The sequence below is a fragment of the Gorilla gorilla genome, chromosome 5 (genome assembly GCF_029281585.2).
Source record: "Gorilla gorilla gorilla isolate KB3781 chromosome 5, NHGRI_mGorGor1-v2.1_pri, whole genome shotgun sequence".
Lineage (NCBI taxonomy): Eukaryota > Metazoa > Chordata > Mammalia > Primates > Hominidae > Gorilla > Gorilla gorilla.
Genome location: NC_073229.2, coordinates 43,240,618 through 43,268,613, shown reverse-complemented (window position 1 = coordinate 43,268,613; position 27,996 = coordinate 43,240,618). Strand labels below are relative to the sequence as shown.

Sequence of the window (27,996 nt, the reverse complement as noted above, 5' to 3'; positions counted from 1 at the left end):
AATCTACAGTCAACAGCAGAGACTAAAACCATGAGTTAGATGATATCACCCAGACGGACAATAAAAAACTTAAATGGGTCTGGCAGGAAAACTGAAAGGACATTGCTGAAGAGGTGAGTGGAAAAGAAAAGAGTGTGATGACTCAGAGATCAACGGGAAATCTCCTGTCGGGAATGACAGAGGTTTCTGTGTCAAGGAATTGCTGAAACATCAGGTAAGATGATGGACAGCTGAAGAGTCCACAGGATTTGGTCTGGAGTGACCTTGGGAGGGTGGTTTAAAGGGTAGGTAGATATAGAAGGAAGATTTTGGTAAACTGTGGAGTGACAGGAAGGTGAAGAAGAGAGACAGTAGAGACAATTGGCACAGGCAAACTTTTTCAGGAAGTTTAGCTATAAAGGAGAGAAAAGGCATTAACCAGAGAGAGACATGGGTAAACTACATTAAGGCTCATCAGCACACACAATTGAGTCTTCTACTGGAGTAGAAAGAGGAGGATGTCAAGAGTCACACACTGGGGCTCCCACTTAGGGCTCTTCTCCAACACTTCAGTTGCATCAGTTTGTGGAGTGAGGGATGCATGTGTGCACTCCAGAATCAAATAATTTTTAATTACCAATTAATTCTTTGGGTACTTGTATCTTTTTTGCCCAGACACTGTAAAATGCTAGAGACATTTATCTAGAATAAGGATTTCCTATCCTAGATAAACCTTATCTATCTAAGGATTTCCAAGGGCAGCTCTGTTTGGAAGAATCGGAAATTTTACAGCATTGTTTTCTCCACAATTATGTTGTTTTATTTAAGTGACACAATCTGTTCACTCTCCAAAATTATTGAGCACCAAGTTGAGATACTTTGTATATCTCATGCAAAGAGGTTCTAGTCTCCTTAACCATAGCTTTCATGTTTGTGCAAAGCACTTTAGCAAGACCCTCCAACTTTCCCCAGAGAAGAAAAGGGTGTGGGAGAGATGGGGCCTCTCCAGTCCACCTACCGCTGCTTGGGTGGGTTGCTGCTTCTTATTCCTTTTTGGCCTTAACTTGGTAAAGTGTTCCAGCTTCTTCCCCTCTTCAGAGGGCAACTCAGAGATAAATCCCGAGCTCCGCTTCTCCTGTCTGAGGGATGGGAAGGGCGGGTCTTCGATGTGAATTGGTACCTCTTCCAGCGCTTTATCTAGATCAAACTCCATTTCTAAAATTAAAAACAAAAAAACAGCCCAAGGTCAAAGCTTAATGCATAGAGATGGATAAAAAATTCCTAAAAGTAATTTTAAGTCTAGCATAGAATAGCAAACACCCATTCACAGATCACTGAACTCTTTCTCAATATTTACCCATGTAGTGCATCCATAAGGAACATCCCTAAAATGGTCTAAGGTCTTGCTGAGGGTGCTTCACAGTTCCAAGGAAATGACTGGCAGCAGCAAAACACTTACCAAAAGCCCTAGAAACAGGCCGCAGCATTCGGCTATGGATACTCTTCCTTTTGGATTTAGGGGTCATCTAGAAATGAAATAATAATTTAAAAAAACACTTAGGTAGCCACAGAAAACTTGCCTTTCAAACTTCTGAAACATTCTGGATCGACTGTTTAACTCAGTAGTTGTTTCTCTGCTTTAGAAGATGATTGAAAACCTAACTGAAGAGACCAAACTATTTCTAAATGTTTACAATTTCTCAAATGATACAGCTAACCTCTTTCTTTTGTTTCATCCCTAACCAGTTGAATTCCACTTATATAGCTGAAAAGAACAATGAATGAATTTAATTCCAAGCTGTATAAGAGGATGTTAAAATGGATACATAAATAAAAATCAAAGACTGTAAAAATCAGTCACGAAAAACTGAACACTATTAAGTGATCATTGTCACAGTAACATCAATGTAAGCAACCCTGACCTCTTTCTGTGTCACATCAATGACTTAAGTAGTTGCACTCTCTTGTTTCACATTTTGCCCCCAAGATTTTGATCTTTACTTCATGGGCAAAGACCAGGAAAAGGTGCTAGGATTCAAAAATCTGTATCTGCTGGCACTTCTCAGTGAAATGTCTTTGATCCTGTTCATCTTCTAAAAAATGAAACCCAAACTCAAACCAAGGGCCAAGACTGAAGAGCACTTTGCTAGCATTGGTGTCAACTGTTTATGGTGCAAAGCCAACCCTCAGAAAGGCACTATCTTCTCCCTCAATAGGATCACACAAATGTCAAAGACGGAGGGAAGCTTTGTCATCACCTACACAAATAAACTCCAAGGATGAAACTGAGTTACAGAGATGACAAAGGCTAACATTCATGGTGTCAGAAGGAGCAGAGCCATGGACAGAACCCAGTGAGGAGGGTCAGGCCAGCATCCTTCCTGCCACATCATTCATGACCCATATAGAGATGGATGGATGTTAGGGATGTTTTCACTGGCTTGATATCAGGAAACTGGTACGTGTATAAACTAAGAGGTAACATAACTGAAAGAACTTAGTTTGCATACTTTCATTTAATAGGTTTTCATCTAATGCTTCCTCAAAAAAAAAATCTACATGATTGAAAAACATTCTTTAGCTCCAAGGAGAAACTGGCTGATACTGATCTTTAAAGCAAACAAATCTATAGTTTTGACAATTATGCCAGTTTCAATAATAATATCGTTTTGCTATTATTTATTGTTGAGAGAAAAGGGAGATAAAACAATGATTAGCAATTGTATTGAAATCCAGACTGGTTTTCCTAAAATACATAATGAAACTTGCTGAATTGGCTTTTCTCAAGATTTTGTTAAAGGCAGACAAACTAAGGAAAAGCTATTTATAAAGTAACAGGCTTTGTAGGTTCAATAAAAACTCAGCTAACTCAATGCAAATGGAAAGGAATCCAGTTTAAGGCAGTTCTCCCCAAAGTTAGCCATGCAGTTGGCTGAAGAAGTTAGTGGCCTGCCTGGTCTATTCACAAGTGAAATCTCTGAAAGTAATTCTCAGGAGATACAAGCTATCAAAATATATGCTGTGTTTGGTTGCAACAAGTTCTTCAGTATTCTATCCATCTTGTGCACAATCATGGTAGGTAAAATAATCAAGAAGTAGCTTCAGATATAATTTTTAGCCAATTTCATTTAGATTGTCACAAATAAAGGGGAAAGATGTTTAAAAATGCATGGACTGAAGATGTCTTTTTTTTTTTTTTTTCCTGACTCTTGATTATATTTTACAGGAAGTGTATTCATGGGCAAAAATAGTCTGGTTTAAGTTTCCATATCATGAAAGTCTTTATGATACCAAATAAATGTAAAATATATAAAAATTATGATATTTCAAATATATTATAATTTTAAACATATAAAAATATGTACTATATATAAAATAAATGACAATATATAATATGTACAGAAAGAATCACATTTGCAAACTCATGTCCATCTGTGAATAGGTCATTCAGCTTAGTTTAATTTCATAGACATAATTAAGAAACACACGAAATCATCAGGATAATTTGATGGTTGATATCACTCAAAGGGGAGCTAGTTTTCTCCTCTTGGTCTTGTTTTCCAATGCTTCAAAGCCCAGTACAGAAAGCTTGAATATCAGAAAAACTCACTCTAATGTATTCTACTTGCTTTCCTTTACTTTGTGTGCTTTTTACAAGGGTAAGTAACTTCTAATTACATTTCCCATAAATCTATACCTATCATATCTTGTAGTTCTGAAGTTTTGGCACAGAGCCAATGGTCTTTTGCTAAAATAGAATTTGTAATCAGGCTAGTTTCTACAATTGGTATTAAGAAGGCAACCCAGCTTCTGTATCTTTCCTTCATGGGATTTAAGTGCAACAACAGAGAAAAAAAAACTCAAACTCATTTCTCTCATATTTTTATTACTTTTCTTTGGAAGTAATTCTTCCTTAGTTTTACAGAAAATGTGGACTTCCTTAATCTTATTGGCTTATTCCTACAATGCCATTACATATAAACCTAAAGCAAGAGGAAATATAACAATGTACTATAATTATCCACCTAAGTGTATATTTAGGAGCAAACATTTAATGTTTGTCTAGAAATTTGGTTTATTTGCGCTCCTTCCTCCTCCCCTCCCCAGCTGTTGGGTTGATGAATTACATCCCAGAAAAAGAAAACAATCTGACTTTACCATCTTCTTTAACACTGTTAGCTCTCTTCTCTTTTTGTACCAAAATGAAAGGGTCAATTTTTTCAAACTGTTTCTTAGTCCTTATTGACCTTTCCCTGACATTTGTTAATGCCTAAGTATTTTCTGAGTCAGAGAAATCACAAACTGTCCATCAGATGAAGGGGGGGGTCAGCATTTGAAAAAGAAGAGGTACATACTGCAAACGGACCTCTCATCAATCAGTGGTTAACACTGTCAACTTGAGGCCTAGACAAAATTAACTTATCTTAAAAAATGCATCTTGCAAGCAATAAGGTATAATTTTCAAAACCCATATCCCAAAAAAGTATGAGGAAAAAGGTGTTAAACCCTTATTTTAAATGTAATTTTAGAAGGAAAATCTTAAACACAGACTTCTTTCTTGTCCTAACATCACAAATCATCAATAAATCCCCACTGTGGCAGACACTGTGAACAAAAAGGCCACAACTCTATTTTCTGAGAATCCAAAAGCATCAATGCCTACATTACTCTGAAATTGTACTCATTTGATCAAATTTTTATAATGAATTTTAAACTATTCTGCACATAGCTCAATTGAGATATGTCTACTTTTACTACAAGTTAAAGACTAATCTTGGAACCTTCCAAACAACGTAACATTTTTTTCCTGTCAAACCCACTTTTAACATGTAATTCCTAGACATACCTTTTTTAAAAAAAAAATGAGAGTCAAATTGCTTAAGTCACCATAAAAATAGAAAGAGGTGCTTTGTTTTTGCCACATTTGCTCAAAGAATAATAAATAACACTCTCACTCCAAGTTCAAGAATCCATAATTACTTCCCCCTCACCACCAAGGCTGTAGAAAGAAAAAAAAAATAACAATACCAGCTGAGAAGAAGATTAGGAAAGTTCTCCTAATATGAGAAGCAAATCATAATGTCGATTTTCTACAACCCTGGGCCCGAAACAAGTAATATGACAAGAATCAGGAAAAAAATCTTAAAAGTAATCATGTCTTTATTATTGTTATTATTACATGAGTGGAATAAGCACTTGTTTCCTCTTGAATGTTTGTATCCTCTTCATCAACACTCTGCTTGCTTTCAGGCACATGGCTGGAGATATTTTAAATTCATCGCCTGTTTTGCTAGCTGAACCATCTTGCAAAATCCAATCTTGTCTCTAAATTGTTGCCTATTTCATTCAGGATCTGCAGATGGACGACGACACTACAGTCTCCTGGGAGACCAGCCAGGCAGCACAGAAGCAAATGGAGCACAAGAATATAAAGTAGTACAGCCAGAAACCGCAGAGCCACCAAAAAATACTTACACTTGTACAGCAGAGAGTCTCCATGCAGCAAAAAGAAAGAAAAAAAAATATGAATGGAAGAGAGATAAAGCAACAGCATTACTAGAAAAGGGGAGGGAGAGGGATACCATTCACAAACAAAGAAACAGAAAAGCTAAAACACATAAAAAGCCTTCATAGCAAAGGAATAAGGCAGGAATGAGGCTAACATATTAATGGCTTAAGACATCCAATCTAGCTTTTTATAAGCAGAAGCACAATTACAGCTTGAAAAATTTCAGAAACTCCTAACCTACAGATATTATGTCTCTTGCTAGGTGTGTACAAAGTGATATTTACCAACCCCACAAGGCATTAACCTCATTTGGGGGATGGTGGCTTTATCAGCTCCAAAGCACATAATGGACAGAGCAGCGGATGGTTGTTAAAGAACCCCATGCAAGTCCTGGCTCCTGGACCACAGGACCAGTCTCAACAACTAAGTGGGGACAGTGTATCTGCAGGCATGTACAGGCGTCCCTTCTGGGGCCATTTACATCACTCTGTGCTCCCACTGCCTTTTAGGAGCGGCAGCTTTGAATTCTTTTGCCTCTTCAGTCATTAAAACTTTTCAGGAAAAGATCTGATGACAGGATTCAGCACAAGTTACCTACCCACAGTGTAATTCAATATTGATGATACCTTATACCTTAGTGGGAATTTAGGTCACCTTACATTTTACATTACATCTCTAAATAATTTTTTTCTTTATTTTCTTTCCTTCTCCATTCACCTTAGATTTAAAAAAAAAAATCTCTAAATAATTCTTAAAACTCCATTGGTCATCATTAAATTTTGTTAGGGCATCCTCTTCTTAGTCTGAATGAATAATAATTATTCTGAAATAATAATGATGAATTTAAAAATTCATTTATAAAAGAATTTTTAAAAACAAAAAAGAAGTCCAGTTGTAGAATGCAAGTCTTTGTGAAAGCGAAGTGTCGGGGGTTGAGGGATCCTTTCCACACCTCCTGAGGAAGGCCACCTACTCCTTCCACCTGGGGCTGGGGCTTTCTTTTTTCCAAGTTCTTTATTTTTCATGTCAATTATTTTCACTATAAAATGGGATGGAAATACAGGGCTCCTCAATTTGTGAATGTAAATGATTTGTGTCTTTTTAAAGTAAAGGCAGCACATAAGTAAAAAGCATTCCCTATAACCATCACCATCATTGGCACCAGTATTACGTGCTTATCAGAAAGGCTTCCACTGGCAAAGTCCTGAAAAATTCTCATTCTTCACATTTCTGATTTCATACTTGATTAGGCAATTTACTTCAAATATAACTCATTCTATGACCCATTAAATTAGCAGGAAAACATCCTTGCTGGATCAAAGGAGAAAAAGTAAAAATATATTTTCAAATATATTTTCCTGAATTGCCCAAAACAAAGACTCCTGCCCTGTCCTAACACATAGCCCTCAGAAGCTTTCTTAAAGGTATGACTATGAATACATACATAAGAGAGTTACAGCTGATGGTTAAGTCCCATAGATGACTTTTTACTTTCCTTCTCTTTGTGAAAGATTAATTCAACAAGACAAGTAGTCCGTCCCAATTATCCACCTAAAGATCATTATAAGTGATGGTGAGGAACCTTTCAATTGGTTCAACTCCTAAAATGACAGGCAAGCAAAAAATGTTCCCACGAAGAAGGAAAGCATGGCAACAGACATTTCAACTTTTTGATAGAAGGAAGATTAACAGTTCATTCTGCTACTCTTGTCCACTCTTTGGAACTCATTTGGGCTACACTGACTTCAACATCCCTCCATTAGGACAAGGGCAAGGGAAGGAGTATGTCTAATGCTCATGGCTTTGGCATCCAAGAACTGGGCATGAATCCTGAACCTGCTACTTACTGGGTTATGGGACTTTAACCAATGTTTTTGCAAAGTCAGCTTCCAGTTTTCTAGTTTGTAAAATAAATTGTGAGGATTAAATAAGATAATAAATACCAAGTGCTTAGCACAGTGTCTGGCAAACAGTGCCAATCAGTGACCTCTCAGTGCTTCAATAATTGGCTGTGATTATGAGGTTAATATCATTTTAAAAATTCTTCTATTCCCAAAGAGAGAGTATTAAGGAGGGGGGCCATTAATAAGAAATAGATTTATAACAGCAAAAAAAAGTGAGAACAATCAAAAAGCCAATCAGTAGAGGAATAACTAAAATTAAATATATTTAAATAAAGGAACATCAATTAAAAGGAAAAATAAAAACTACCTGTAGCAACATGAACACGTCTCAAAATATAATATTGAGTGAAAAAGGCAGGTTTCAAAAAAGATACACGTGGTACGATGCCATTTATGTAAACTCTAAAACATGCAAAGTAATATTATACACTGTTCATGAATACATGTATGTTTGAACACAAAAAACAAACAGGAAGTGTCCAACTGAACTCATGAGAGTGCCTCAGGAGAAACGGGGAGAAGCTTGAGATTGTTAGTAGTGGTCAAATGATGCTATTACATTATCTGTGATGCCCTGTATTGTTTAAGATTCAACAAATGGTACCAAGCACATACTGTGCATCAGCCATTCTTGGAGAAAGGGGTGGGTCTAGCAGTGAATAAGAGAGAGAAGCTCTTGCACTCCTAGTGTGTGTGTTCCAGTGTATATTGGCAAAACAAAGATTCTAACATGTTAACAGGTGGCTCTTCAGGGTGTTAGGAACACAGGTATTTGGCATTTGTGAGTAATTTTTGTAATTTCTTAGGAATGTCCCAAAAAGTTTATTTAGGAATACTTAAAGAAATCACTCTGGTCATGGTATTGACTGATTATCTGGACTTACTATTCTGCAGACACTCTAACAGGAGCCTGTCTGAATGACCATATACTTCCACCACCTTTGCTACCTCCTGATGGATAACAATGACAAAGACACCAACCAGATCATAATAGCTTGGGGATGGAAAGTGATCAACTACAACACATGGAAAGAAACTTTAAAGTTTCTTAAGTAACTCAGAGTTGTTCTGTTTGTGTGTTTGATAAGTGTTAGTGCTGCTCTGTGGAAGTGTTAAAAAGTGTCTGGCTTCCTGATGTTCAGGAACTATTGTTTTCTAGAGCCCAAGAACTCAAATTAAATAAAAATCCCAGTGCCACATCCTCTTCATGTTCTTTATCATGAACCTCACATGTAAGGGATTTTTTTAAAAAATTAATATTAACCTTAATAGAATTCACTCTATCAGAAATACACAAATGTTTTGCCGGTCATTTCAGCACCTCCTTTTAATACAGAACTGAGATGGATTAGATGGTCAGAACTGGACAGACTGGGTGAAGGGGAAAAAAGCCAGTTAGTTAAAAAAAATAAGGAAATGAAGGGTTTACCACTAAGCAAAAAAGAAATCAGCAAAAAATGATTTTTTTTTTTTTTTTTTTTTGCTTAGAAGTAAACCCTCCGTTTTCTTATTGCTGGCAAAAAACCGGCAGAGGCGTCTTTTGGCCACTGTCTCATCAGTCCTCCCTCAGTCTCCAGGGGAAGAAAAGCAGAAAATCTACAAGAATTTCAACTACAGAGTCACCTTGTCAAGTATATTTACTTTTAAAAATGAGTTTAGAATAGAAACAGGAGGTGTGTAGGCAGAGAGAAATTCTTTTTATCTAATGGCCAAGAAATTTACTATAGCATCCTTTAACATGAAAAGTAATTTTTTTCATTTTAATGAAATGAAAATGGTTTTCATGTAATAGACAACAGAACACTTTTTGAAACATCTTAAGCAGTATGTCGAAAACACATGATAGATAAATGGGATAATTTGGGTGACATAGGGGAATGCCTAGAGTGGCTCAAAGGATTTCCTTTAGGTGCCCCTCCCCATCCTGCTCCCCTTGGTCATCCCTGGGGAAGACAAAATGAACATCTCTTGGGTGAAAAACATAAGCCAGGATTCTGTCTTGTTCACTTCTAGATCCCCAGAGCCCATAGAGGGCTTGGCATATAATGGGCCTTCAAGAAGTGTGTGTTTGAATGAATGAACTGAATCAGTGCTTTAATCCAGTGCGCTCCCCACATTTAGGTTCTATAGACTTGTTTAAAAAGAAAATATTACCAGTACCAACCATCGTTACCAAAAAGGGCATTTAGGCACAAAGATAAAATAGTAAAGACTTATTTATTATAAACAATAGTCCTTTACAGATATTTATTTTCATGAAAAATCTGGTGTCTGTATTTTTTCTATTTCTTGTTACACAGACAAAAACTTCCTCATGGACCCTAGTGATTCATGTACTGATGTCCACCTCTTTTTTTTTTTTATTTTGAGACAAGGTCTGGCTCTATCACCTAGGCTGAAGTGCAGTGGCTCAATCTTGGCTCATTGTCCAACCTCTGCCTCCTGGGCTTAAGCCATCTTCCCACTTCAGCCTCCTGAGTAGCTGGGACTACAGGTACGTACCACCATGCCCGGTTAACCTTTGTATTTTTTGTAGAGATGGGGTTTTGCCTTGTTGCCCAGGCTGGTCTCCAATTCCTGAGCTCAAGCAATCCTCCTGCCTTGGCCCCCTAAAGTGCTGGGATTACAGGCATGAGGCATGAGCCACTGCACCCAGCTATGATGTCCACCTCCTTAAACAATACACTTTTCAAATACATACACCCACTCTTTTTCCCCAAATATTTATTTTGAACATATTCAAATTTAGCAAAATTAAAAGGACAAGGATAGTCTAATAAATACAAATATACTCTTCACTTAGATTCAGCAATTGTTAACATTTTGTCACATAAAATTACTTTATTTCCTTCATTCTTATCTCTCTCTAACACAAACACAGAAAAAAAAATTCTGAACCATTTAAAAGTTGTTGACATCTTGACATTTCTCCCTTAAATACTTCTGCATGAATATCCTAAGAATCATATTTTCCTATATAACCATACATTATTATCAACATCTAAGATAATTAACAGCAATTGCATAATATCTAACATACACACTATAGTCCATATTCAAATTCCCCCAACTGTGCCTCAAGTGCCTTAAAACATCCCCACCCCTTTCGGGATCTTAATAGAGAATGCACTCATTATATAGGGTAATGTCTCTTCGGGCTCTTTCATCTAGCACATCCTCCCTCCCCACTCCCATCCCCACCTTTCTTTTTCATAATACTGACTTTCTTGATAAATCCAGGCCGATTGTTTCACAGACTGCCTCACATGCTATATTTGTCTGATGGTTTCCTCATGATTAGATTCAGTGAAACATTTTTAGCATGAATACCACATACGGGATGCTGTGAACTACTAACTGAATCACAGTGATTGGCACATACGTCAGGTTTTTCCACTACTGGTAAGACTGACCTTGATCCCTTGATTAGCATGGGGACTTTCCAGCTGTGCTCCATTGTAAAGTACTCATTCCCTTGGTAATTAATAGTAACTCTATGAGGTGATACTTTTAGTCCACATAGATTTTTAAGCAACTATTGGTAATCCTTGCCTGAATTATTAATGGATATGATCAGAACTGCAAAATTATAACTTTCTACTTCTTTCATTGTTCTTTTATTAGGTGCCATTCCTCTGAAAAGAGAAACATTTCCTCTCTTAAAATCCTCTGTACTGGCATTTCGATGTTTTCTGAGTATTACTATGAATGCATGGTTCTCTAATACTTCAATGTGTCTTAAACTACTAGTCATTATGCTTTTTGGTGCTCAGAATGTCTCAGTGAAGCCCTTTCAACTGGATTTTCTGAGCTTTGAAATGATCCCATTGAATTTAGAGCTAATCATTCCTTTTTGATATAAAATATCCTAGACCTACCTTCCCTGTTTAATGAACTAGATTATAAAAACTAAATACTTACTACTAGATTTTCAGCTCAAGGAGAAAACTCAGTAATTTTTAATTGACTTTTACCCTCAATATCTAACCAAACAGTATTATCACATTTGTAGTTTACAAAAAGTAATTTTTGTGCATTTCCATTTTTAAAAGTCTGAGATGGTGTAAATCTCACTAAGAAAAAGAGATACCTAATTCTTCCTAAGACAATTGTTGGACAGCATAAAGTATTCCTTTGCAAGCCTAGGAAGAAAAGGTATAGGGAAGTTATAACTCTGAGAAAGCTGCAATAAATCGATGGACAAAAGGAGGAACGATATGTAGAGATTTAGTGACGTGCCACATTTACTACTAAACACAACATTAAATCCAGCTATTCACGCTACACTCATTAACTTTTATATCCAGAGTCTCATTTCACATAAAAGTTAAACTGGCATCATGATGTTAAAACAAAAACATTTAGGGAACGGCACTGATGAGAGACTACTGAAAAGATCATGGTAGAGAACTACTTTGAAATTAAAATGTTTTCCTTATTTTCCAGATCTGCATAGTTTTTTGATACAAAATAGTTATCTTCCTTTGTCACATTTTCTCTAGGAAACAGGAAATGCCTCACTTTTGATTCCTCATAACTCATCTTGCAACTGCTGCAAAAGTAAAAATTCACGTTTGAATGTTCTCCTTAAAAAGCAAATAAAATCTAATACATTTTTCTTAAGAGTAGTCCAAAAATAGAATTCTCTGGCACTGATTTCAAGCAAATATCTTGCCACCACAATGTGTGTGACTCCTGTTGGGCACAGAAGCATGATGTTTATTACTACAAGATCAGGTATATATCCCTGTAGCATTATAAATTTTTAAAAAGTGGGAAAATGCCGGGTGCAGTGGCTCACGCCTGTATTCCCAGCACTTTGGGAGGCCGAGGCGGGCAGATCACGAGCTCAGGAGATCGAGACCATCCTGGCTAACACGGTGAAACCCCGTCTCTACTAAAAATACAAAAAATTAGCTGGGCGTGGTGGCGGGCGCCTGTAGTCCCAGCTACTCCGGAGGCTGAGGCAGGAGAACGGCGTGAACTCGGGAGGCGGAGCTTGCAGTGAGCGCCACTGCACTCCAGCCTGGGCCACAGAGCGAGACTCCGTCTCAAAAAAAAAAGTGGGAAAATTATTTAATTACTTTATTGCAATAGTAAGCAAGATGTTAATCCGATGGTCATAAAAACTTGAATAGCATTTTAATATTTTCTTTATTGTGAAAACATAAACAAAGGGGAAAACCCTACTGAGTATTAAACTTGAGGTATTTTAAGTCGCAATCTTGGAAAATCCATGTTAAAATGAAAGGCAGAAACTAGGAGTTTAGGAGAAGATTTAAATACTTTCCTCTAGAATGGACATCATAGTTCAGTGACATCAAGATGAATAATCAAAGTTAGCCTAAATTCTTCAGGTAACACATTTGCTCCCTTCATGGAATATCAGCTTTATAATGATGACAAAAATTAGTAGTTAACAACAACACTGCCACCAACAAAAACCAGGTTAAATATAACAATTAGTTTACTGCTTTAAGAAACTTGAGTCAAATAAACTACAGTGGTACCAAGTAAAAAGAGTGGAGGGTGATTTTGGGGCCTGGTGACTTAGGATCCTAGTTATAGAGCTGTGGTAATCAATCAGTAATCAGAAGATCTGGTTCCTATACTTTTTAACCACAGAGCAAGTGGTTCCCCAAGCTTTACTGAAATTAGGCCCTAAAATCCCAACTCTTCAACCTCAAACAGAGCTTCAGGGAAAGACGGCTTATCACCAAAACTCTGAAACCTGCTCCAGCTTGGAAACCAAGATTTTCATCATGCTCAGTTTAATTCCTTTTAATCAACATCCCTACTGAATGAATTCTAAAGAGAGATTCTCAAAAGAGTGAATTCTCAAGATATCACTCTCTAAATTACAGATCAATTATTTTGATAGCTATTTTTCCATAACTTCAGATCATCATTCATACACTCTATTCTACCTATGAGAACATCTGTCAAAAAAATATGCAATATTGTTTGCTGCTTTTAATCTTTTGTGGCTTTGATCTCATTTTAAAATAAATTATCGATTTACAGCCAAGGTATAATGAAAAGTTGGGTACATTTTCTATCAAACATATGACTTATATGCCACTAGGGCATTATTTTCTAACAAAACAAAACTGGCTTTCAGAGCATAATGAGGGCAATCTCTTAGCTATTGTTTGATTTAATGTTAACTGGAACAAACCGAATATGAATCTTCCATTGACATTCTCCAACATTTAAAGTTTCAATATCAAATAACCACATACAGGTGGCCAGTTCATTCAGTTACCTAGAGGGAAGAGGCCACACAGTGCACAACTAGAAGCATTACTAAGGTTTTTATGGCCATGATAAAGAATGCTCTGAAATCTTTTTCAGAAAAAAAAGTCATTTTGGCCACGCTGAATTGAGTTTGGCATTTGGGGATTTCCATTAAGTACTTGGCTCAAGGGCTGAAGTGGATTTGCAGCTGCTTTCAGATAAAAACCCTGTCTTGATTTGCAGGTACCCACCCTACAGCTCGGCTCTGGCTAGAAAGTCTTCTGTCTGGACAACAGAAATGATCACATACCCCAATTTGGATAATCAAATGTTAGATCCAAAACTTGCAGCACTAATTTCCAGGTTAAGTCTCCACCCTTAGCCAGCAAGCAGAATAGAGCACCATGTGGTCCTAGGCTGGGCGCTGATCCTTAAGTTTGCTGTATTACAACTCCTTCAGGTTTTCTTTCCTCTTAACTCTGTTCACCCCACTTTATCTTTTTAATTTCTATTAATTATTAAATCTGCTGCCTAAAGTAGTTTCTCAAATAAGTCAGAAACACATATAAATCCAAGAAATACATTTATATAAGGCTATATAATCTAGACAAGAATTTATAAAAGAAATCCCTTGCAGTTATATTTGGAGCATGGAAGTAATTTTTTTGGTCTAGTTTCCAAGTGTTATTTTTCAGAATGAAAGTCAATGTGATTTTCTTCAGCACATACATCAAAGGCCAAAGCTAAAAACCATTTAGTTTATATTTTGATTTTTTTAAAGGATAGGCTTGTGATAGAGGTTTGGCCTCAGCCCTGAGAGATGGAAGAAATCTTAAATATAAATTCCAGTAGTGACAGAGGTTTCCTCTGAGGCACATTTAGGGAACCTGAGAATTTGACAGGCCAATTTCACTCTCTGAATGTCTACATGTGAGCTGAAGAATGAAGCTTAACTCATCCCAACTTTAATTGATGTTTCTAAACTATAACGGTACAATTAGAAATTTAGACAGAATCACTTAATTTATCTACTGTGACCTAATCTTAAATGGCCAAAAGCGTAATGCGGAGTGGAGTCATGCACTAGTTTTCTTTCTCCCTCCACCCACATTTAGGCCACTTCTTTTTGTCATTCCCAAATTTCAACCCAAGTAAATCTACCCTACTTGTTCCCTCCTCAGAAAGTCTTTAATCTCAGAGAATATTTGGTTAAACCTGAGATTCTATCAGGCAAGAAGGAAAACAATCCAATTCAAAGTTAGGGCAAGAAGTACAGCCTGATTAACCACAAGGGCTGAATTTGGAAGGATCACATGTGTTGTAGGATCACAGCTTCCAGGGGCAGAGTCCTCTACCCCAGATCTTTCTGCTGTTTCCATCAGTTCAGGCATCTACAATCCATGCCATTGCTTGCCCCATAATTGGAGGAGGTATGGATTTGCTACCATAGGTTAGTATCTCCCCCAGTTCCACTGAGAATAAGAATAAACCTCTATAAAGAAATAATTGGCCCATGGGAATAAAGATACTATCCACTGAACACTCAGTGTAAGCCCTCAGTGCAAAGGCTCTTTCCCACCACAAACCCCTCCTGGGTCTTTGTTTCCTGGGATTCAGGCCAGCCTGAAGACCATGAATTCTGCAGACAGAGAACGTGTTTGAGAGTCAGATCATGTGGAGTTGGGCTTTCAGCTGCAGCTACTCCTTATTGCAATGTGATGGGGGAAAGTGTGTTAACATCCCTGACTTCTAAGAGTCTCATCTGAAAAATGGGTTAAAATAACTACCACACCTGGCTGCTATGACAAAGCACTGGTTACAGTGAGTGGGTGGTTTTAATCTCTTTCTCCTCAGCAACTTGCTGACAGCTTGGTAATCTATAATGTTCTCATTAATTGAACCTCATCAGTTCAAAGATAACTTTTTCATGCAAGAATTATTTTCTATAGCTTCCAGATTAATCTGCTACTACTGGTATTTATTGATGGCATTAGCTATATAGAAATCAATAACATGTAATTCCAGTTCTTTCAAGAAGCATACAAAGAAAACCCATGCAAGTAATTATAATTCAAAGCCAGGAGGAGGGAAATGAATTTTACTCAGCAATTTTGTGCCAGGCACTGCTGTAGATACTGGGGATATGTGGTCAACAGCACAAAGTCCTGGCCCGCCAGAAGCTTATACCTTCACAAGTAAGTAAGATCACTTCAAGTTCTAATAAGTGCTAAGATAATATAATATGCGAGGTGACTGGAAGGCTTCTTTGGCTCAGAGGATCAAGGACAACTTCTGAGAAAGAAACACTGGAATTGTGACCTAAACAGTGCGAAGACAGCCATGGGACAAGTTGGTGGAGAATATTCCAAGGTGAAGGAACAAGAGCTGAGATGGGAGCCTGGACAAGTTCTAGGGAAAAGCAAGAAAACCACCAGCGGCTGGAGGGAAGAGAACAAAGGAGAGACTAGAGTAAGATTAGGAGACAGAGACAGAAGGCAGACCATGTAGGACCTTATGGACCATGAACCTTATTCTGGGTACAATGTGAAGCTATCAGAGGATTTGACACCTTAGATACCAATCTGATTTCCATTTAGAGAACTCTTTTGGATACTGAATAGGGGATCGATTGACTGCAGAAGCAACAGTGAAGGTAGAAGTGTGAGGTACAAGCCTGTTTCAAGAGTCCAGACAAGAATCAAACATGTCTTGGATGAGGGAGGGAAGACAGATTTGGACAGTGAAAGAACAAGAGAGACTGAGGCTGACAGGTAGAGTTCAGAACAAATGGGTAGAAATAGAAAGTCACAAAGCTGATGGTGAAGCCTTAGGGAGGGAAAGGGGGAACTCAATGATTCTATTTGGGACATACTATATATGAGATACTTTTTGAACAGCTAATTGGAGATGTCAAGTAGGAAGCTGAAAATATGTACCTGTAGCTGAAGGTAAATTTTTATTTTTATTTTTATTTTTTTTTGAGATGGAGTCTCACTCTGTTGCCAGGCTGGAGTGCAGGCTGTTTCAGCTCACTGCAACCTCCAACTCCTGGGTTCAAGCAATTCTCCTGCCTCAGCCTCCTGAGCAGCTGGGATTACAGGCATGTGCCATCACGCCCAGCTAATTTTTGTATTTTTAGTAGAAACAGGATTTCACCATGTTGGCCAGGATGGTCTCGATCTCCTCACCTCATGATCTGCCCACCTCGGCCTCCCAAAGTGCTAGGATTACAGGCGTGAGCCACTGTACCTAGCCACTGAAGGTAAATTGAGATAAATATCATGAATGTGAAAAAAGAACAATGCTGATAGAACTGAAGAGGCAATGATCACTTCAGGGAAGGCAGTCTGGTGAGCGCACCTGTACTGTGGCTTTACTTGGGCATGGATGACTCCTTATTCAGACTTGACTACTGAGCCCCAGAGCTACTCCTGGACATCACAACCAGGGCCTTGTGAGTACCTCAATCTTGATGAACAAAACAGAAGTCACCACTGTTTCCGCAAAAACCTAGCCCATCTTACAGCTTCCTCACCTTTGGTGGCTGCTTGCTACCTTAAAAATAAATAAACAACAAACAAACCCTTAATTGAGATCTACAAGGTTCTGGGTGATAAGGCTCATGCCTTCCCTTCCAGCCTCCCCAAATTGGGTTCCTCAATTTATACTAGTTCCTCAAATTGCACTGTTCTGTCTTCACTCCAGAGCTCTATATGTGCCACTCTCCCTACTAAATTTACTTACTCATTTTCCTTCCAGCAAACTTCTCTTTCTCATGCCATCTCTCATTGTACCAGCAGCTACTGAGGGCCTAGTATGTGCCAGGCGTGATGCACAGAACCTTCCTCCAGGAAGCCTTCCTTAACAACACCCCTCCCCCAGGCTGGGCTGGACACCACTTCTCTGTGCTTCCATAGCAACCTGCCTACCTTTACCAGAGCACTTTCCCACCATATCTAATTTTTCACTTTACTAATGTATAACCACCTCAGTCTGAAAATGAGCTGAGGCCCATATGTAACAGCAATATTTTTTTTAAATGAGTAAAGACAATGAAGAAAAAAATGAAGCCAGAATTACAGCTTAATACAACAAACTATACTTCTTCAGGTACTGCACACTTTTTGTAGGTCAAATGCACATTCAGTTCTGAGCCTCTCAGTTAACAATACCAAAGTGAGACACATGGCACAATCCATCGTGTCCATAAGACAGAAGGCAAGCTACTCAGAACGTCTACTACTCTTGCCTGCAATCTCACCTGGATGTATCTGTAACAATTGCACTTTAAGATAAAACAGAGTGACAATAATAGTGGTACAGACAGTATAAAGAGTACATATGGTAACAAATTTCATAGGGATATTTATTAAAGTGGTCCTCAATGAAGATCAACAACATAAGGCAAAAGCACTCTTCAGTAAAAATGATTCCATGGGAGCTCAAAACAATGAAACAAACAATGAGCCTATTTAGAAGAGGCTCTCCAGGGTACCAAATCCTCTTCTACTCCTGCATCTCTGCTCAGGCCCTTTCCTGACCTGGACAGTGCAGTGGAGAAATAATAAGAGCATGCATGAGCTGCTGTGTGGCTAATATTTTGAGAAAGTTGAAACACATCAGGTAGAGAGAGTTATTATAGATGAAAGTTTCTCAAACTTTTTTGACTGTGACCTATTCCTAAGACATATATGTTATGTCACACCCCAATTTACACATGCATGTATGTATAACTGAAACAAACATTTGGTGTAATATGATACTTATGGATACATTTTGTATAATATGTTACTTATGATACTTAATATGATACAAAATATATTCATACTTTATGTCAGATCATTTTTTTAAATCCTGGTTGCAACCATTATACTGATTTCATGACTCACTTGTGGGTTGTTACCAAAGGTTTGATAACCTGTATGAATTTAAGCCTTTCTTGATGACCTCATTTCAGTGGTAGATTCATAGCTTCCAGCATCCAAGCAAATTCAAGTGATGGATTTACACAGACGGTGGTTCTGTGATCCACCAAAACTACCTTGCCACTTCTGCCCCTCAATGTAGCAAGCCTGGTGAGTGATACAATGGTTCTTTCACCTTCCATTCCTAGCAAGAAGCCAAGAATACCTGGTATATGATGGATGGACAATAAGCATTTGTTGAAAAAATGAATGGCCATCTAGCCTATGCATGGCTTAAGGGATCTTCTGATAGCTCATCGCTACCTAAGACTTCAACATCAAGTACAACTGCCTCCTCCTCTGGGCTCTGTTGAGAGCCAGCAGCCACCTTCTTCCAGATGTTTCTTTTACCCCATCACCTGGGTAAACAAGTCCTCTTTAAGGACTTCCCATTGTCTTCCTCTTTAGGCAGGTTCTCTCACATACATATATACAGACAAGAATTACATCCTTAGTATTTAAAAACATTGTTTTCTCCAATTTGAATATTGTTTAACTCAGAAATTAAAGAGGAAACCTTTCATCCCAAAGGGATTTGATCTTTTATTCTAACTGGAAAGCAGTGATAATTTGGAGCTTTTTTGACATAAACAAAATGTCGTTGATGCAAATGTCATCATGGCATGTTGAAAAGCATGAGGTTTCTAAGGGAGGAAAAGTAAGACTGAGTTTAGAGGAATTATTTCACTTACTATTGGCTCTACTGTACTATATCCAGGAGCCATTAAATCTGTGACTGCTTGTAAATAACTTAATTCATTTAGACTCAGTTAAAATTAAAATTCACTTAAAATTTTTCCTCAAGTATATTCCTATGTCATATGCACACACACAGAAAATGGAATGGTTTCTGTTTTATAAATCTGCAGGTTACTAGAGACATTTAATATAGTTCATGTTTAGTTTATGATTACAAAATTACCTTTTATAATGATAATTACATGTCAAAATTAAGCTCATAAGAATCACCATTTCCAATCAACAAGTCATGTGCCCAATTTGGGTGCTGGTTTTGGAATGCCCTGACTAGTCACAATTGGTTCATATTTGAAGTCATTTTGTGGAGGGATTTATTTAGTATGCCCCATCTTCTCCCTTAGGAGTTTAGCTCCTACTGGGAGCTTTAGGGCTCTGGGAGGTGAAGCCTGCTCTGTTACCTGCAGGGCAAAGGTGTAGGATTCATCTCTTTCTAGAAATAATTGCAATAAGAGGGAAATCTTTTGTCTCTTGGGTGGCCTGTGAGGGCAGTCAACACTGTACCTTAGGCCTTGTTTTAATCCTTTAAAAAAGATGTCTGGCCAGGTGCGGTGGCTCATGCCTGTAATCCCAGCACTTTGAGAGGCCAAGGCAGGTGGATCATGAGGTCAGGAGTTCAAGACCAGACTGGCCAAGATGGTGAAACCCCATCTCTACTAAAAAAATACAAAAATTAGCCAGGCGCGGTGGCAGGCGCCTGTAATCCCAGCTACTCAGGAGGCTGAGGCAGGACAATCGCTTGAACCAGGGAGGCAGAGTCTGCAATGAGCCGAGATCATGCCACTGCACTCTAGCCTGGGCGACAGAGCAAGACTCCGTCTCAAAGAAAAAAAAAAAAAGATATCTGGGTCAGATCTCTGGAAGCTCCCTGGAACAGGGCCTCTGATAGTGGTATTCATGTGATTTAAAAATTAAAAGATTAACTCTGGGTCTTGAGGCAACAATGAACTCTTCAGGGATGGGACATGCATTCCCGGCATTTTGACAAAGGACTGTAACAAATATTATTACATCAGAACAAGGATCTCTGAGGAAAGAAATAATAGTAATAATAAAATAAAAAATAAAAAATACTATTACAAACTTTGAGGAACACACATTAACCATTTTAGTTGGACTCAGAGAGTGTAATTTTGAAACTTAGAATTTGGAAATAAAGGTGTTTTAATCAATTGCTTTCTACTAGTTAAAAAGTTAACTCTGTTTTCAAAAGTAATATCAGTAAGAAAAAGACATTACAGAATAAAATTATAAGAGAAAATTAACAATTACGACTTGAACAACCCTCTGCACATGGTTAATATTAGTGTAAACCATTTTAAATGGGACATATTGACTCAATAGTCTGTGCTTGGCGACACTGTGAATAGATTAGTTCCATTAATAACTGTTGGTACTTAAGAATAAGGCCATTTGTTTAAATTTCTTCTCAAAAATAGTATTTTGACCAAGTCAAATAGACTTTTGCTGAATTTTAGTCTGTATATAAAAACTTAAAAAATATATATTGAAATTTGAAGTTGAATTTGTTAAGGGAAAATAATTGCTATTTTATCATTGGAGACAGGATTCACAAAGATGCGTTCTGTAATAATTCAAGCTTTTTAAGATTTTTTTCCTAGGAACAGCAATAAGCAGACAAACTGCTCCTCTGCATGAATATCTTTTGATTTAAAACTGGTATGATGCTCATTAAAATAATTGAAAGAATTACATACAATTAGTGAGCTAGTTATGCCTAAGGAGCAGACACTGGCTCTTCACTCACTTGGCATACTACTTAAATCCCAAACTTCTGCTATTTTTTAAAGATGGTATACTATATATGGTGACAAATTAAATATTTAGAGATAACTAATCAGCAGAACTAAAACTGCATCCTTCAATACCCCAAGGACCAGTAAGACACCAAAGTTCAAAGATATAGTTCAGAATACTGATTTCCTAAGAGCACCCAACTGCAGAAGAACAGATGGTCTGTGAACAATAAAAATACATGTTTCAGCATGACATATAAGGCATGTGGGTTGAAATGATAAGAAGCATATAGGAGAACTAATTAATCACTGTCACCAACAAAATAACATATAGAGAGGCACAGGAGGTTTCAGGTAAGCCAAAAGTGGGCAACTTCATTTCTAACAATTGGATAACAACTGAACACAGCAGATATTTGACACACGTGTTTCCAACAATGTTTAAAAACTACAGGCTACCATTATGGTTATATGACACTACGCCTTCTATTTGTGTTTCTGTTCACATGTTCATTTCATCTGGGGCTAGTAAGCACCTATTTTACAGAAATCAATGTGGTATAACTAAATTGAATGCAAATTTTAATCCTTTTGTAAGAAATACCACAGATGAAATCCATATACTCATTATAGCAGACTAGTTAAATGCAGACTCTGGCACCAAACTGCTTGCCTTTGGTTAACCTTGGGTTACTTACTTTACTTTTCTCTCCCTCAGTTTCCTCATTTGTTAAACAGAAGGTATTGATAAGACCTTATTATTCAGGTTGCTATGAAGATTGAACTGGTTAACAGTCACAAAGAGCTCAGAATAGTGCCTGCACGTCACAGGCACTACATAAGTGTTAAGCACATGAATAAGAAGGCTTTTTAAACCATTTAATTTTCCGCCCTGCAGTTAAGGAGATGTCAGACTCTCTGGGGCTAAGAGAGTAGACACAGGCTGTAAAACAGTGCAGGTGATTTTAATAGTTTGTGTTATCTTCCTCCCCACTGTGTCCTACCACCTGAACTAGATTACCTCTTAGTTTCTTCTAGTTAAAAGAAAAAGATCATTTATCTTATTGGAAACAAACAAAATTCCCTTTTCTGACACTCTGTTTAAAAAGAACTGCCTTTTTCTTTAACTTTATAAAACTAAGTTTGATTAGAAGCTTAGTTATCCTCCAGCAGATAACAGGTCCCAAGAAATCACTCAAATCATTCTTACTTCAGCCTTCGCTTAGTCAAAACAAAAGTTTAATTGTTGTTGACTAAGTGATGAATTTCTTTCAAAGAAATCAATCGTATGGATTATCATTTCCAACTCCAGGAAGGTAAACGTTAAAACTCAAATTAATATAAATTTCTACACATAACATGCCCTTAAACCTCCCCTAGTGCAATTATAACTATTGGTTTTTTAAAGAGACTTAAGCACTGAAATGGAATTGACATTTGGACCAGGGAGAAATGGAAGAAAACATGAAGATTAGAAATCCAGGGGCAGGAGACAAAAGGGTTCCCAGAATCTCTGCCCAGTTTCCTAAAGAAATGCTCAAAAATGGGTTTAGTAGCCATGAACATCCTGCACAAAAAATGCCAGGATCTGTGAACAAACTCAAATCTGTGAATAGCAGGTTGGTGATGTGTCAAAGTTCCTTTGGAATTCATAGGGAAAGTTTCACCGTTCTTTGGGCTATAAACAAACATTTTTGGTAATAGTAAAATTACAACATCTCCCAAAGCAATCAAATTCAACAGTGCTGTAGCTCCATCTGTGGCACAAATTCTACCCACCAGGGGTTTTTAATTCCATGAGGGAAAGGTTGCATGCATGTACTTATGTACTTGCCCTTCTGACAGTTTTCTACACAACAGTTAATCTTGAGTCCTAACTTTCCGGATCACTTAAGATAGAAATGCTGCCAAGGAAAATGCATACATTCATTTAGAAAACCATCACGAATTAAATGCACCTCCCTTTGAAATATGGACTGCAAACTTTTTTCCCCCAATGGCATCGTATGAGGGTCACAGCTTGAAATATCTGGTAATAGATGTCAATAACAAACAATAATGGTTTGCTACTTTGATTATGAAAGGAGGCATTAAAAGAGTAATCTATTGCTCTACTCCTTCCAAATTAGCTATGAGTTTGTACCAGCTCAGAAAATCGATTTCCTTTAGGAGAGGGATCCTTGAGCTTGGGGCAGCTGCTGCCATGTGAATGGTTCTATCTTTGGGTGGCTTGGAATTGATGGTTAGGCTGAAAGTATACAGGAAATTATTATCAATAGTATAAAATCCCGACTTGCACTTTTTACACACACAAAAATATGCTGTTTCATTACACTAACAGCAAATTTAACTCTGGTTTTCTACTACTTAACAACTTATTAGCCTAGTTAGAACAATGAATGACAACAATATTTATTAGAACAAAAGCTGCTTTCATGACTTAAAAACTCATGCCTACCTATATATTCTTTTTTTGATGAAGAGCTCTTGTGTTTCTCTGTCACTCCCTCAACACCCAGGGCCCTGCTCCTCACCCTAGGACTCAACACAGGCTCATCTCAGGAATGGCCCTCCCTGCTTACCTCCTTGGCCCTTTAAACCAGATAAAGTCTACCCTCCTAACGTGGCTTGTCTTGAGAGTTGAATTCAAAGAGATCTACATCTACTCCTGCCTCTTTAGGCATCATGGCAACATGAATGTTTTTACAATGGATGCTGACTCACAGGGGCTGTGCCTGCTGCAGGGCTGTCCCTTAAGTTCTGAGGGTGGTCTTCCAACTGCATTTTTTAAAATTATTCCTTTCCTCCACCCTCGACTCACTCACTTAAAACAAACAACCTTTTTCTTCCTTTCACAAAACTAAACCAAATTAAACAAACAAAAAAACTTACTTCCAAACAAAGTTTACACAGTTTAAAACCAATGTTACAGTAGCTGAGCCGGTCTTTCATAACCAACTTTTCCTCATTCCAAACCACATCATCTATAAACCTAATAAAATACATTTTACTAGCTTGTTTTTTCCTTCACCCTTTTCCAATTTACACATGACCAAATAAATCTGGTAGGAAACATGATATGTGGAGTTGATTTCAAATTTTTGATTCAAATCTATTTCTTATTATTTATTTTCTTTTAGGGCTAGTCTAAGAGCTTTCCAGAACAATTATCCTATAACATAGTGTCCAACTTCTAATGCCTCAAAAGGCAAACAAACTCAAAATACTTATGAAATATAAATGTTATAATGAGATGGACAACCAAGTTTTTAAAAACTTGACAATTTCCTCCACCCAGATTAAATATATGTGCAGGTTTATATAATTATATAGAAAACTGTTTTTCAGCCTTATTTAGTGATATTAGAATGTTGCTTACAATCTTGGATTATACATTAGGCTTTCTTTGCTGTTCTCCTTGTATAGGACAGGACTTTACATAGAGAACCCTCAAATATTTTATTCACAGACTTTAAAACATGATAACAGTGGTTTATAAATAAGTAAACTTCTTAACACACTACATTCCCTCCTAGGTTAGAAAAGTAATATCGGCCATATCAGATCCTTGGTGTTCAAAGTTAAAACAAGTACTATTTCTTAACAATGGCTTCATCTAAAAATTACTAAAATCACAAGCTAATGTAGAAACATTTGGACATATAAGTAACCAAAACCTAGTCTTACCACCACCACCTCAGATTATAAGGAATTATTAAAAAGTAAACATTTTGTAAGACATAAACATATTGAATACAGAGGATGATATAGACACAAACAATTGTTTCATGGTAAAGTGAGAAGTAGCTATGCTGATTAATATAAATTTTAAAATAATGAAAAAGGATTCAGATAAAATTTTCCTTAGAGTGAAAAGGTATTAACAACCCAAATACTCTAGTTATAGGGCCAGATGGATATGCTACATGAAATTTAGAAAATGGGTAAGAAATTAAGACCTACAGTTAGGTAAACATTATAGTGTGCATTCCATCTTCTAAAGCACATCAAATCAGATTAACGAAACAGAATCTCATCTAAACAGGAAGCCCAAATTTAAGGGTTTGTCAAAAAGTTGTGTAACAAAAGAAAACAGGTAAGACCAAGAAAGAGTCACCCTATATATATTTTTTATTTGAAAAAGTCTTTCTCCACATTTTTAATGGCTTATTTATAATTTTATTTGAAGATATTTTCCTGTCACAAAAACCTTTAAGAGTTACCTAATCTATCTCTCCTAATTAGGAATTTTCCCACTATGGCTACAGGGCCTTAGAAGGGGGCTGAAGCTTCAGCTTTATTCACTTCATTAGCGGCCTCTTTAGGACTTTTCTGAAAGAACTGTCTGAGGGTGGGGACAGTGTTTTGTTTGGTCTGATTTCAAAAGGTGAGATTTGTTTAAAAAAAAAAAAAAAACAATGGCACAGTCCAGTGAAAAGGATAACGGTACCACCAGAGGATGTGTCTTACCATACAGGTATCCAGATCTTCCAAACGCTCTATCTCTGTTAGCTCCTCCACTGTGATGATGGAACGTTTAACTGGCTTCTCCTCAGCCAGCTCGATCTCTAAGGATTCTTGTTGAGGAAGGGTCTTGCCACGTCTGCTGAAATGGTCAGCCTAGAAGGTCAAGACATATACGAGGAGAAATTAAAGCAGAGACAGAAAGTGCTGATTAGCTGGATTCCTGAAGACGTCTTCCACAAGATGGCGCAGTGGAGCACAAAGTTGACGAGTGACAAGGACAATTCTTAATACATTCACAGTACAGTAACTTACCTCCTTTTATTATCTTTCTTTGGAGGACAGAGTGTTTTAAGCAATAAGTTATAAATCTCTTAGTAAATGAAGAGACAACATAGTAGTGTTCTTTTTATTAATTTTGATAATTCCTCTGAAGAAATTTCCTTCTATACTAAAAAGTATCTGAGAGTAATAAAACAATTCCAACTTTCATTATTTTTAAAGGACTGAAAAGAAGGAAATTACTAGCAAAATTTTAATTCCTTCTCGCTTTCACTGTTTTCATATAATGAATACCATATTTGGTATGATTTCTTAATTTCCAGTGTTATACTTTAGGTAAACATAAAAAATTAAATAAGAGGTAGAATAAGCTTGGCTGAAATTAACAAACTTCAGTGCTGAGCTGATCTGACACCAGGAACTTTGATTTAATTCTTCTGAAACAATGAAAACCAGTTGGCAAGTCCACGGAAACTTTGAGAACGTTTACAAACTTAAGTTGGTGAAAATGGTATCTGAAAGTCATTGAAAACAAGGTTTCATTTTAAAGATAGTATTTCCTTCATATGAGACTTAATCTCTTTCCTTATAATCTAAATCAGCAGTATTAATGTTAAAATGAAGTTCAAACCAAAAGTGCATTCAGCAAATTTTTTCTCAATTAAAAAAATCAATACTTTCTGAGTAAATTCTTTAAGAAAAAACAAATGCAAAAAAGTGAAAAATTCAAACTTTCAGTGTAGTTCTCACATGAAGATTTCTGTTAGTATAATATGTACTATTTGTGTCATAAGTAAGCATTTTAAGGCCATTCCTGGAGCCATGGGTTATCAATAAACTGTTTCTAAAATAAGTTTATTTTAAAAGAATGCTCTAGGCCAGGTGCAGTGGCTTATACCTGTAATCCCAGCACTTTGGGAGGCTGAGGCAGGTGGATCACTTGAGGTCAGGAGATTGAGAAAGGATTTCACATGGTGAAACCTCAGCTCTACTTAAAATACAAAAATTAGCCAGGTGTGGTGGCACACACCTGTAATCCCAGCTACTCGGGAGGCTGTCAGGAGAATCACTTGAACCTAGGGGCAGAGGTTGCAGTGAGCCAAGATCGCACCACTGCACTCTGGCCTGAGTGACAGAGCAAGACTCCATCTTGAATGAATGAATGAATGGATACTCTATTGCTTTTGTTTGTACTTATTTAAAAAAAGGCTGAATCAGGAGCTCTAAACAATCATGTAGCTCTTTACTGTGCCAGGAAATAGAAAACAGTGTTTCTTACATTCAATGTGGTGATAAACTGGTTTTTTGTATTTCCAATTTAGCACAAACCAATATACTGTTAAAATACAATAAAAAAGAAAAATCAGAAAGATAACATGTGTTTGGATACTCTATCTTTTTTGGTGCTACAATGAAAAACTACATTTTTTCATATGCACTGATATTGGAAGCTCAAGAAGTTTCTGGATGCTTCCTCTGGGGAACCATCCATTAGTGGGCCACCTCTGGTCCACAGGCAGCATTTGAATTGTGCTATTAGAGATATCTGTCTTGTCTTTCAGATTTTGGAAGACAGTCTTACACGTTTTTCTCAAATGAATTTTTCAAAAACACGCATTTTGTCTGTTTCATGTAGAAGAAGCTGTTGCTGCTCCTCTCATTTTAGGATTCTCTAGTGTCACCCAACAATTCAATGCCATAAAACTGGTATCTCCATCCCGCACAGTTAAGAAAACATTGAAGAATTATTTTTCTTGAAGGAAACATTGCTATAACTTTCCTGGGAGACTTCCACTGCACCATATTGAGGCATTAGATATAATCGGTTATAAAAGCTTCATCTGTACCTCAGAGAACTTCCTGAAGTTTGTGCAACATTGAGTTTCTGATACATTTTTTCATATGCACTGATATTGGAAGTAAAATCCCCTACCTTGATGCAGAACTAGTCTCTAGGTGAAGAAATTTTTTTTTTTACCTTGGTTATATCCAAGGCACCTGTGGGGCAGTCAGCAACTATCCATTACTAAATTATGCCCATTTTGTTCTTGCACTTTATTCAAATATTTTTATTTTCTCCCATATTTTTAGAATAGTCCATTATCAAATAATCATATCAACAACAAAATAAGCAAAGATAAATT

At 37.1% G+C, this 27,996-nt stretch overlaps 1 protein-coding gene across 15 annotated transcripts in view; it reads right to left on the bottom strand.

Annotated features, from left to right (window-relative positions):
* CARMIL1 (capping protein regulator and myosin 1 linker 1) overlaps positions 1–27,996 on the bottom strand; it is a 342,528-nt gene that overhangs the window by 37,954 nt on the left and 276,578 nt on the right. For 14 of the 15 annotated variants that reach the window (XM_063707383.1, XM_063707384.1, XM_063707386.1 and 11 more), the window contains 3 exons: positions 25,577–25,726; positions 1,439–1,505; positions 998–1,194 (listed from right to left, as the gene is read on the bottom strand). In XM_063707383.1, the coding sequence (XP_063563453.1) occupies positions 998–1,194; positions 1,439–1,505; positions 25,577–25,726 (414 nt within the window). Of the gene's footprint in view, positions 1–997; positions 1,195–1,438; positions 1,506–5,454; positions 5,473–25,576; positions 25,727–27,996 lie in introns of all 15 variants that reach the window. The other variant, XM_063707376.1, reaches the window with a different exon arrangement.